The 13,276-nt window shown below is 49.3% G+C and overlaps 1 protein-coding gene across 3 annotated transcripts in view; it reads right to left on the minus strand.

Moving 5' to 3' along the window:
* Positions 1–13,276, minus strand: part of PRDM15 (PR/SET domain 15) — a 110,323-nt gene that overhangs the window by 5,514 nt on the left and 91,533 nt on the right. For all 3 annotated transcript variants that reach the window (XM_058296275.1, XM_058296276.2, XM_058296277.2), the window contains exons 20-21: positions 11,528–11,611; positions 11,040–11,215 (exon numbers count right to left, since the gene is read on the minus strand). In XM_058296275.1, the coding sequence (XP_058152258.1) occupies positions 11,040–11,215; positions 11,528–11,611 (260 nt within the window). The remainder of the gene's footprint in view (positions 1–11,039; positions 11,216–11,527; positions 11,612–13,276) is intronic.

Consider the following 13,276-nt stretch of genomic DNA (forward strand, 5'->3'; position numbering starts at 1 on the left):
CACATCTGCCACCCATCCCCGCAACTGTCACCCACACCTGCCACCTATACCTGTCATCTGTACCTGTCACCTGCAGCTGTCACCCACACCTGCCACCGGCACCTGTCACCCACACCTGTCATCAATTCATCTCATATGTACTGCCCCAAGAGGAACAGCTCTATTTCCCACTCTTTGTGCCCCATACCAAGGCACTTTTCAGGATGTGACTTTTCAGTGAATTTTCTCATTTCAAGCTGGTCACAAAGCAGCCTGAGATCCAGTAGGGTAAACTTGTGCCTTCTTACTGACCATGAGAAATCCCTTAAAACCAGGAGTTAGCAAAAGTGATATCCCGTACCTTAAAAGTTTTATTTATTATTATTAAAAAATATATTTCTTCTAATTTTCTTTTTTAACTTCACACATGTCCTGGTACTTTCCTTCGACAGTTTGGTGATGAACTTGACTGCCACCTTCCCCCCAGAAGCCATACCAAGCACGGCCTCAGCCCCAAGGGGGGCTTGCCACAGGCCCCCCCACTGCCCCCACTGGCCCCTCGCCCAGCTCAGTGCTGTCGTAACCCAGAGTCAACGACAACTGTTCACAAACCTGCTTAGGCCAGCTGTACATGTCACCACGATTACTTAATTTAACTAAATCCTAAGTGTGGTAGATGGAATGATACGCCCCGATTTGGACAGGTTTTAATCTTTGCTGGCATTCCTGCAGGGCCCTCTTGAACATGTTCTCAGTTCAAGGCGTGGCCCAACTAAATGAGGGTGGGTCTAATCCTGATCGCTGGAGGCCTCAGAAAGAGAAGGAGCCAGAAGCCAGAAGTCAGGGAAACGGGAGAGGAGCCAGGGGCCGACGAGCAGGGCAAAGGAGAACGCCTCGCCCTGGGATGGAGGCGGGGGTACAAGCCTGGGAACCCCCCGGGGCGACAGCAGCCAGCGCCATGACACACGCAGGAAGAAGCCAGCCTTGGCGCACATGAATTTGGAATTCTTGTAGCCTCAAAACATGAGCCAATAGATTCCTGTTGCTAAGCCTACCCACCACGTGGCATTTGTCCTGGCAGAGGGGCAAGCTAAGACGAGAAGTAAGGCAATGACACACAAGTGCAGAAGAGACTGAACAGCCTGGGAAGGCGCCACAAAGGGGATGTGATTTAAAAAAAGAGAGAGAGGTGATGACTCAGCTATGGGAAAACTACAAGGTATGTAAGCGCTCTTCACACAGACGTCTTTGCAAGCATCTTTAAGTTTTTGCTCAAATAAAGAAAATAAAAGTTGAAAATTATAGACTGTACATTATGGGCATGACTTACTTAAGGAAGACGGTAGGTTTCATCTTTGAAAGGATGGTGAGAGGAGTGCCTGCATGGGTTTTAGGTTAACACGACGCTGTATGTGGCACTCAAGACCCAAGTGTGGCTCTCCCATCATCACTTGGCCTAGATCTATACTTAGCACTTGCACAGGGCTCGGAGCAAAAGCTGCCAGGCTGTCGGGGATGCACTCTCTACTCAGACATACCATCACCGCCACCATCACCTCCACCATCAGCACTGCCTCCACCACCATGACCATCACCACCACCGCCGCCGCCACCTCCTCCATCACCGCCACCGCCACCGCCACTACCACCACCATCACCATTTCCATATCCTTTCCACCATCACAACCATCCCCACCACCCCACCTCCACCACCATTCTACCACCACCATCACCTGCACCACCATGACCATCATCACCGCCACCACCTCCTCCGTCACCGTCACTGCCACCACCACCTCCATCACCATTTCCACCTCCATTCCACCATCACCACCACAACCTCCACCATCACAACCATCCCCGCCACCTCCACCTCCACCACCATTCTACCACCACCATCACCTGCACCACCATGACCATCATCACCGCCACCACCTCCTCCATCACCGTCACTGCCACCACCACCACCATCACCACCACAACCTCCACCATCACAACCATCCCCACCACCTCCACCTCCACCACCATGACCATCATCACCACCACCACCACCACCGCCAGCCACCTCCTCCATCACTGCCACCACCACTACCACCACCATCACCATTTCCAACTCTATTTCACTGTCACCACCACAACCTCCACCATTACAACCATCCCCTCCACTTCCACCTTCACCACCATTCTACCACTACCATCACCATCACGCCATGGCAGCCTGCCTCAAACTAACAGACCTCTGCAGTCTGTTCTTGGTATCAGCAGGGACCCCTGGTATTGATCACTGAAGTCCCCACGCTCCCAGGCCTGAGCTGCAGCAGCCTTGTTCCACAGCAATAGCCATCAGCATCGCTCTCCTTCCCGTCACCCTGCTCCTGTCCTCTGCTGTCTTGGGTCATCTCCTCCATATCATCAGTTCTGGTTTGTAATGACTTTACCTCATTGTCTATTGTGATTTGAAGCACCAGGTGCCCCAGAAAAACATGTTCTCTTAAACCTAATCCATTTCTACGGGTGTAAACCCATTGCAAGTACAAGCTTTTGATGAGGCTGGTTCAGTTAAGACATGACTGCTTCAATCCTATTTCTGGAGCCCTTTATAAGAGAATGAAGTTCAGACAGAGAGAGGGAAAGTCATGGGAAGGAAGAAGCTGAAGATCAATGGAACCCGAAAGAGAAAGGAGAGACCGGGAGATGCCACTGTGTGCCATGTGACAAGCTAAGGACCAAGGACCACTGACGGCCAGTCCAGAATGCCACAGTGTTCACCTTGGAGAAAGCATCACCTTGATTTGAACTTTTCCTGAGCCCCAGTGAGTGAATACATTTCTATTGTTTTAAATTGACCTGTTTCACGGTGTATGATTGAGCAGCCAGGAAACTAAAGCATCTAATTCCTACTTTTTCCTTTTTCCCACTTGTGATGGTCAGGCTATTGTGTCAACTCGGCCAGGTAATTGTGCCCAGTTGTTTGGTCGAGCAAGCACTGGGCTAACTGTAATACAAGGGCATTTATGGACTTTAGTCACCAATAACTTTACTGCAGTGGTAAATCATAGATAGCTGGTTATAATTATATCAATCAGGGAGACTGCCATCAGCAATGAGTGACACTTATCCAATCAGTTGAACACCTTAAAAGGGGAAGTGATTCCAGCATTGGGAGATAATTTCTCAGCTCGTCTTTGGACAGCCAACGTCTCCCAGAACTCGTCAAGAACCTTCACTGGACTTCAGCTGGAGCCCCTGGCTGCAGCTGCCTGCGGAACCCGGACTTGTGCATCCCCACGGCTGCGTGAGAGACTCATAGAATTGCGTACTATTTACAGACAGCTCTTGTTGATTCTGTTTCTCGAGAGAACCCTGACTAATAGAGCTTGGTACCAAGAGTGGTTCTTGAGGAACAGAGTCTTAAACATGGTGTGCCTGAGGTGATTCTGGGAGTTTTGCAACTGGCTGTCTACTCTAATTGGAATCAAGGGTACTGACGGTTCCCTTTCCAATAATGAAGAGGCTGCTAACAGTCCAAGGCATGAGTTGGCAGTCGAGAAACACAAAATAGCATCACTGAATTCCCCTAGCTCCATGTTTGTAAGAAGCAAGGATCTGGGTGAGAGTGTTTTCAACACCTTAACAGAGTTTTGTGGAGTCAAACCGTATAATGATATTGGCTGGCTCCTTCTAGATACTCTGGATACTGTTACCAAAGAAGGAGATGAGTTGAAGGCTTCAAATTTGAAACTTAAACACCAAATGGATGATGCAAAAGCTTCTGTGTGTGCTCTGAAAGAAAATCTTGTCTCCTGCAGCCACAGGCTCGAAATATCTGAGAATCAAACTCAGACTCATTGTATGAGTAGCGGAGTTACAAAGGAAACTAAAATCTCAACACTGCAGGGTTTCTGCAATTAAAGTGAAGGCATTGATTGGAAAAGAGTGGAATCCAGAATACTGAGATGGAGACATATGGGATGATGATGATACTGATGGAGACATTGGAACCCTGAATTCTGCTGAGACTTTACCAGATAAGCCTGCCATGGCCTGCCCTGTCCAGACCACACCTTGTCAACCTTGTATCATCCAGCCTCCAGCCTACCCCAGGGAGTCTGGACCTCCTCCCAGCCCTGAGGCACGTACCAGCCAAACTCCAGCATGCACTGCCAAGCCTCCAGTCTGCCCTGAGGAAACTGTCTTCCAACCCCTGCCTGAAGAGATTAATCCTGTCTCACCAGAAGAAAATGCAAGGGAATGCCCTGAGGTCAGTAGCTTGGAAGGCATTCCTAATCCTTCTCCTTACCCACCCCCACCACCTCTCTTGTCTTCCAGACCTATTACTAGACTAAAATCACAACAAGCCCCCAAAGGTGAAATACAAAGTGTGACCCATGAGGAAGTAAGGTGTACTCAGAAAGAACTGTACGACTTTTCCAATTTATATAGACAGAAATCAGGGGAATATGCGTGGGAATTGATACTAAGGGTATGGGATAATGGTGGAAGGAATGTAAAGTTGGATCAGGCTGAATTTATTGATATGGGTCCACTAAGCAGAAATTCTGGATTCAGTGCTGTAGCTCGAGGCATTAGAAAGGGCACTAACAGTTCGTTTGGGTGGCTGATTGAAACATGGACCAAAAGATGGCCTAGCATGTCTGAGGTTGAGATGCCTGATTTGCCCGGGTACACAGTAGAAAAGGGAATCCAAAGACTTAGGGAGATTGGAATGCTAGAACGGATTTACCATTTGAGAGCTGCCCACCCACCCCAGGAATGTCCAGTGGACACACCTTTAACCAGGACTGTAAGGAATAAATTTGTAAGACTAATTCCATATTCCCTGAAGAGCTCTGCAGTTGCTCTTTTCTGTGGTCCAGATATTACTGTAGGGAGGGCTGTGATGGAATTAGAATCCCTAAACATTATGGGGATGATTGGATCTCAGTCTGGTAAAAGTCAAGTATGGGTAGTTAATCACCAAAGTCAATGTAGACGTGGCTACCACAATGAAAGGCAAATCCAAAAAAGCACTCAAAATAGTCCGAGTTGTATAGAGTTATGGCGTTGGCTAATACATCAGGGGGTACCTAGGAGTGAAATAAACAGGCAGTCTACCTAATCTCTTCTGGATCTATATAAACAGAAGAGTTCTAGGTCGAGTGAACGAAACCCTAACTCGAATTACAGACGCAGAGAATCACAGCCCCTTAATCAATTCCCAGACTTGAGACAGTTTACAGACCCAGAGCCCCTTGAATGAGGAGGTGGCCAGGTCTCCTTGGGGAAGGATCCTGTTAAACTGCCCCAAATTTATACCGTTAATCTTCCCCCCACCTTTCCCCAAGGAGATCTATGGCCTTTTACCAGAGTCACTGTGTATTAGGGAAAAGGAAATGATCAGACATTTCGGGGATTATTAGACACGGGCTTAGAAGTGACATTAATTCCAGGAGACCCAAAACGTCACTGTGGTCCACCAGTCAGAGAGGGGCTTTTGGAGGTCAGGTAATTAATGGAGTTTTAGCTCAGTCTGTCTCATAGTTGGTCCAATGGGTCCCTAGACCCATTCTGTGGCTATTTCCCCAGTTCCAGAATGCATAATTGGAATAGACATGCTCAGTAACTGGCAGAATCCCCACAGTGGGTCGCTGGCTTGTGGAGTGAGGGCTGTTATAGTTGGAAAGGCCAAGTGGAAGCCACTAGAACCGCCCCTACTTAGCAAAATAGTAAACCAAAAGCAATTGTGGATTCCTGGAGGGACTGCAGAAATTAGTGCCACCATCAGGATTTGAAGGATGCAGAGGTGGTGATTCCCACCACATCCCCACTCAACTCTCCTATCTGGCCTGTCCAGAAAACAGATGGATCTTGGAGGATGACAGGAGATTATCATAAACTTAACCAGGTGGTGACTCCAACTGCAGCTGCTGTCCCAGATGTGGTATCATTGCTTGAGCAAATCAGCATGTCCCCTGGTCCCTGGTATGCAGCTGTTGATTTGGTGAATGCTTTTTTCTCAATTGCTATTAGTAAGGACCACCAGAAACTGTTTGCTTTCCACTGGCAAGGCCAGCAGTATACCTTCACTGTCCTGCCTCAGGGTATATCAACTTTCCAGTCCTATTTCATAATATTGTCCCACAGGGATCTTGATCATCTCTCTTTCCCACAAGACATCACACTGGCCCATTGTATTGATGACATCATGCTGATAGGACCTAGTGAGCAAGAAGTAGCAAAAACTCTAGACTTACTAGTAAGGCATTTGTGAGAGAGGATGGGTGATAAATCCAACTAAAATACAAGGTCCATCCACCTCAGTGAAATTTCTAGGTGTCCAGTGGTGTGGGCATGTAGAGAAATCCCTTCTAAAGTGAAGGATAAGCTGTTGTATCTGGCTCCTCCTATGACCAAAAAGAGGCACAATGCTTAGTTGATGTCTTTGGATTTTGGAGATAACACATTCCTCATTTGGGTGTGCTACTCCAGCCTATTCACCAGGTGACCAGAAAAGCTGCTAGTTTTGATTGGGGACCGGAACTAGAAGAGGCTCTGCATCAGGTCCAGGCTGCTGTGCAAGCTGCACTACCACTTGGGCCATATGTTCCAGCGGATTCAATGGTGCTGGAAGTTTCCGTGGCAAACAGAGATGCTGTCTGGAGCCTTTGGCAGGCCCCTATAGGAGAATCACAGCACAGACCCTTAAGACTTTGGAGCAAAGCCCTGCCATCCTCTGCAGATAACTACTCCCCTTTTGAGAAACAGCTTTTGGCCTGCTTCTAGGTCTTGGTGGAGACTGAACGCTTAACCATGGGCCATCAAGTTACCATGAGACCTGAGTTGCCTGTCATGAGCTGGGTATTGTCTGACCCACCAAACCATAAAGTTGGGCGAGCACAGCAGCACTCCATAATAAAGTGGAAGTGGTATATGCGATAGGGCTTGAGCGGGTTCCTGAAGTTACATGAGGAAGTAGCCCAAATGCCATGGTCACTCCCCTGCCATGTTACCTTGCTTTCCCAACCCACAGCTTTGGCCTCTTGGGGAGTCCCTTACAATCTGTTGACTGAGAAAGAGAAAACTCGGGCCTGGTTTACAGATGGCTCTGCACGGTATGCAGGTAGCACCCAAAAGTGGACAGCTGCAGCACTGCAGCCCCTTTCTGGGGCATCCCTGAAGGACAGTGTTGAGGGCAAATCCTCACAGTGGGTGGAAATTTGAGCAAAGCACTGGTTGTTCATTTTGCTTAGAAGAAATGGCCAGAGGTGCATTTGTACACTGATTCACAGGCTGTGCCAATGGTTTGGCTGGATGGTCAGGGACTTTGAAGGAACATGATTGGAAAATTGGTGACAAAGGGATCTGGAGAAGAGGTATGTGGATTGACCTTTCAGAGTGGGCAAAAAACATGAAAATTTTTGTGTCCCACCTGAATGCTCACCAGAGGGTAACTTCAGCAGAAGGACGATTTTAATAATCAAGTGGATAAGATGACCCACTCTGTGGCTATTGCTCAGCCTCTTTCCCCAGCTACTCCTGTCATTGCCCAGTGGGCTCATGAACAAAGTGGCCATGGAAGTAGGGATGGAGGTTATGCATGGGCTTAGCAACATGGACTTCCCCTTACCAAGGCTGACTTGGCTACAATCACTCCTGTGTGCCCAATCTGCCAGCAGCAGAGACCCACACTCAGCCCCCGAGATGGCATTCCTCGAGGTGACCAGCCTGCTACCTAGTGGCAGTTGACTACACTGGACCACTTCTACCTTGGAAGGGGCAGTGATTTGCTTTAACTAGAATAGACACATACTCTGGATATGGGTTTGCCTTCCCTGCATGCAATGCTTCTTCCAAAACTACCATTTATGGACTTAAACAATACCTCATCCACCATCATGGTATTCCACACAGCATTGCTTCTGATCAAGGAACCCATTTCATAGCAAATGATTTGTGGGAATGGGCATATGCTCATGGAAATCACTGGTCTTATCATGTTCCCCATTACCCTGAAGCAGCTGGATTGCTAGAATGGTGGAATGGCCCTTTGAAGACTCAATTATGGTGCAACTAGGTGGCAGTACCTTGCAGGGCTGGGGCAATGTTCTCCAGAAGGCTGTGTATGTTCTAAATCAGCAACCACTCTGGTGGATGTTTCTCCCATAACCAGGATTCATGGGTCCAGGAGTCAAGGGGTGGAAATGGGAGTGGCCCCACTCACTGTTACCCCTAGTGACCCACTAGGAAAAGTTTTGCTTCCTGTCCCTGCAACCTCAAACACTGCTGGTCTGCAGGCTTTAGTCCCAAAAGAAGGTGTGCTGTCACCGGGGAACACAACAATGACTCCATTGAACTGGAAGTTAAAACTGCCACCTGGCCATTTGGGCTCCTCTTACCTCTGAATCAACACTCAAAGCAGGGAATGATTATACTGGCTGGGGTGATTGATCCTGACTATCAAGGAGAAATAGGACTGCACCTATATAATGGGGATAAATAAGAGTTTGTCTGGAATACAGAAAAATCCTCTAGAGCATCTCCTAGTGCTGACAAGTCCTATGATTAAAGTCAGTGGAAAACTGCAATAACCCAATCCAAGCAGGACTACAATGGCCCAGAATCTTCAGGAATGAAAGTTTGGGCCATCCCACCAGGCAAAGAACCATGGCCAGCTGAGGGTAATGGAAACATGGAATGGGTAGTGGAAGAAGGGAGTGGTAAATATGAACTTTGACCATGTGACCAATTACAGAAATGAGGACTGTAATGGTCAAGCATCTTTCTTCCTTGTTTCATTATGATGGTGGTTGTATATGTACACAAAACTAATTTCTTTCTTCTTCCCCAAACTTTTCCCTTATCATATAACAAGTTGTACCCATTTCATGTCATAATATTTGAGGATGTCAAGTTTGAGAGTGATTATTACTCAAGAACTTGCACCCTACTCTGTATGGAATTAATGCGCTTCCGGTTGTACACAGGAAAGTTGAACATTGTTAGGTGAAAAAAAATATATATATATGTCTGGTATTGTTTTTACTTAGAGACTAAGTATGGTTTAAGGTAATGTGTATGGTTGCCAAGTTGACAAGAGGTGGACTGTGATGGTTAGGCTATTGTGTCAACTCGGTCAGGTAATGGTGCCCAGTTGTTTGGTCAAGCAAGCACTGGGTTAACTATAATACAAGGGCATTTATGGACTTTAGTCACCATTGACTTTACCGCAGTAGTAAATCATAGCTAGCTGGTTATAATTACATCAATCAGGGAGACTGCCATCAGCAAGAGCGACACTTATCCAATCAGCTGAATGCCTTAAAAGGGGAAGTGAGTCCAGCATTAAGAGAGAATTTCCCAGCTCGTCTTTGGACAACCATTGTCTCCCAGAACTCGTCAAGAACCTTCACTGGACTTTCATTGCAGCCCCTGGCTGCAGCCTGCCTGTGGAACCTGGACTTGTGCACCCACAGCTGTGTGAGAGACTCTTATAGAATCACACAGCATTGACAGATGTCTCTAGTTGATTCTGTTTCCCTAGAGAATCCTGACTAACACACCACTCCAGGCTGAATGTCCAGGAGGGAATCCCCAGGGCTCATCGCTAGAAAGTGGGATGTATATTTGCTCAAGTCAACACAGAATGAAATGACTGTGAAATGACCAAAAGCAATGGCCTCAAGAGAAGAGGCAAAATGGTGTGAGAGGCAAAACAGGAGAGCAGAGCGGCCAGAGGCAGCGGGGCCACGCCCTCTCTCCTCGGGCTGTGTTTCTTTCCTCTGCCGACACACTGGGTTCTTGTGTTTGGGTCTGCTCATGTCGAGAGCAATGGGGAACGGGTAGTACACCGTCCACTGAAGAAAGAGCACAGAAAGCTGAATTTAACTACACAGTGTTCTAAACACTGGGCAAAGTACTCTGCCGGACAAAAGCGTTTGCTGAAGGTCTCCTGAGCGAGGCCTCCTCACCAGCAAAGCACATCCACTGCCAATCTGCAGACTGACCCATGCGGTCTTTAGCACGTCACTTTACCAACCCAAGGTGACTACAGCAATACAGAGAAATCCCGCAGGTTCTAGACTCTGGCAGTGGAGGCTTGGGGGTCCTGGGTGAGCCCGTGAGGCCTGGCCTGGGCCCCGTGGCCCTGAGAACACTGTGCTGTTGCCAACACCGAGCAGCCACGTCAACCCTGATACTTGGGGTGCCTGCTCCCCTGACTTTATTTTCCTAGATGAAAACACTAGCTTCCATCAAGCAGAAAAGGAAGCCGAGGAAGGAGGGCTCGGCTCTGGGAGATCAGAGCTCCACGAGGGGTGCTCAGGCACCCACCCACTGGCAGATGGCTGGCTATTGTTTTCCCCCTTATCAGAGGACTCCTGCTTTTACTGAACAAGCCATATGAAACACAGGATTCCAGGACACCACCCTGGTGGTAACACCTTATCTTCTTGACCTACACATGCTCTAAGAGCTTATGCAGTCAAATCGAGCAGATCTGGATTTCTTTTGTTGCTTTTCTGCTTTCAAGTCCTGTCGTTCAGTGATCTGATAACTGTCGAGCTACCTTCTCTTGGTGCTTGTTCCCGTGCTCCTGTTAAAGCACACATGGCTACTGAGCGCCCCTAGAGCACATCTTCCCAGGCATGCCCTTGTGACCACCGCGGTGCTACCTGCCTCCTGCCGCTCAGCCCCCCATGCAGTGCTACCAGCTGCAGCACGGGGAGGTGCCTGTTTAGTGCAGGTTATTAGTCACCTCGAGGGAAAGACGGGGGTGGGTGTAGGGGGCAAGCGTGACTTCCTGTCTTGCTATAGTTACAACAAGGGTAGAATTTTCAACCTTGGCTGAAGCATGCCTGGGCTTTCTTCCCCCTGTCCACTCATCCAGGGCGCCTGAGCGGCAGGTGCTCTGCGGGGAGGACCCACCCTGCCTCCAGGAACCCAGGGTCTGCATGGTGAGATGGGCCAGAGGGGCGGCATGGGGGCCTCCGTGCAGCAGAGCGCACACGGGTGGCGGCGGCCCGGGCCACGTCCAGACGGGGTGGGCGCGGTGGGGGGCTTACCTCGGGGTGCTTGCGCCGCATGTGCCGGCTCATGGAGGCACGGGTGGACACCTTGGTCCCACACAGCTGGCAGCTCTGCGCCTCGACCTTGTCGTGCGTGAGCTGCACGTGCTTCTGCAGCATGTACTCGGTGACGTACTTCTTGTCGCAGACAGAGCACGTCCACTGCTTGCCCACTTGGTGCACGAGGGGAGACAAGCACAAGCCGTGAATGGGAGCACACGGTGAGCGAGTCTCCTGTCCCCAGAGGGCAGGCAGTGTGGGCCCAAAGCAAGCTACGGGAGAGGGGCTTGTCCCTCCGAGAATCCTGAGGTCAGCTGCACTGCCCTCTGGGGCGTGCGCTCCAAGCCCGGGCACTTGAAAGTTACGTGGGCCAATGTGGGGTCAGGGCAACCTTAGGCCCACACAGCATTAAGCGCCCTGAAGACCCCAGGCCAGTACAAGACGCGCCGCGCCGCCGCCACCCCGCCGCGGGCCACGCCCCTTACCTGTGTGGATGAGTTTGTGGGTCTCCATCGTGTTCCTCTCGCTGAACGTCTTTCCACACAACTCACACATGAAGTCTTTAATCCCTGCAGGAAGAGGCACGCTTGATTCCACATGTTTAGTAAGGGCTTTAACCCCAAACACTGGAGGGTATCTTTTCCTTGGCGAATTTTTTTATTTTTTGTAAATAAAGTATTTTTTTCTCTCTCTCTTTTTTAATGTTACATTCAAAAACCATGAGGTCCCCATATACCCCCCACCCCCCTCACCCCACTGCTCCCCCCATAACAACAACCTCCTCCATCATCATGAGACATTCACTGCACCTGGTGAATACATCTCTGAGCACCGCTGCACCTCATGGTCAATGGTCCACACCATAGTCCTTGGTGAATTTTAGTATTTGCCTGGTCTCTGGGGAAAGGTCAATTGCCAGAAGACAATTGACCGTAAACATTCATTTTCAAACCCAAGAAGAAAACTATGACTTGAAAATTGGACCTTTCTATGGTGAAATTACATATTTAAAAAAATAGTAGGTATGACGTGACTATATCCTTATAAAACTGCTTAATAAATAGAGATAAATAATTGTGCAAGAATAGCCAGAAAGAGCAGCTAGGCACAGCAGGGGAAATGGAGAGAGAGTGTTGAGAAATTTTCTTGTCTGTCTGTCTTTTGTTTATTATTATTATTGAAATAATGAAAATGCTCTAATAATGACTGAAGTGATGAATGCACGACTATGTGATTATACCAAATACCGCTGACTGTATACTTTGGATGACCTGTGTGCTTTATTAATCTGTATTAATTAAACTGACATTTGCTTTAAAAAAATAGCACAATATGAGAAGACTTATCTGAAAACAAAGAGGTAGGAAGGACCACACAAATGAGAAAAATGAGCATTTTTTTAAAAGTATTGATTACTCTCTCCTCTCCTTTAGTCCACAAAAGGTTCCAGATGGCATCCGTGGCACATCTGATGACAGAGATGCAGAGAGGGGCTGCGTTAGCAGGGAGCCCGGGCGGGGCCGCCAGGCGGCGCGATTGCTGCTGGCGCACGCCGGGGAGACCCTCGCTGCCAGCCCTGGACCTGGGCTTCTCATGAAGCTGACCCGGCACTCGGCAAGACCAATGCAGGGCAAGGCTGGTGGGCAGCGGGCAGCGGGCAGCGCAAGTTTGCAGGGAATCTGCTCTAACACACACAGACCCGGGGCGCCCTGACTGCCCTGCCCCGCCGTGGCCGGCTACGGGCCAGGGTCCCGGAGGGCCCCCTGGGGGGTGGGCAGCGGCAAGCCCAGGAAGCTCAACTGATGAACAGACAACTGGACAAGTCATACAGGCTCATGCTGAGAAGTTTTCACAAAGCGAATGGGAAATAGAACCGGCGCCCCAATCACAGAAGAAAAGGACAGCGTCCAGGGGCTCGGCACCCCTGGGTCCCCGGGAAGCAGCGCCTCTGGAGAGCAGAGCTGGGAGCCCTGGCTCTCAACAGCGGAGCTCGGCTCAGTTGGAGATAAGCCAAGCGAGTGCGTGTCTTTACAGGGGACACTGGATCCCTCCAGGATGGTCTGAGGAGCTTCAGAAGCTCAAATGTGAAGGTCGGGGACATCGGGAAGAGGGCAGTGGAGAAGGGCACGGGCCTCTCTTCCCTCCCAGAAAAGCAGCTGGAGCACAAGCAGAAACGTCCTGGAAAAAGTCTTCTAGGGTTTAGGAGAAGGGAAGCTGGGTACCACCCAGAAGAG

The sequence above is a fragment of the Dasypus novemcinctus genome, chromosome 4 (genome assembly GCF_030445035.2).
Source record: "Dasypus novemcinctus isolate mDasNov1 chromosome 4, mDasNov1.1.hap2, whole genome shotgun sequence".
NCBI lineage: Eukaryota > Metazoa > Chordata > Mammalia > Cingulata > Dasypodidae > Dasypus > Dasypus novemcinctus.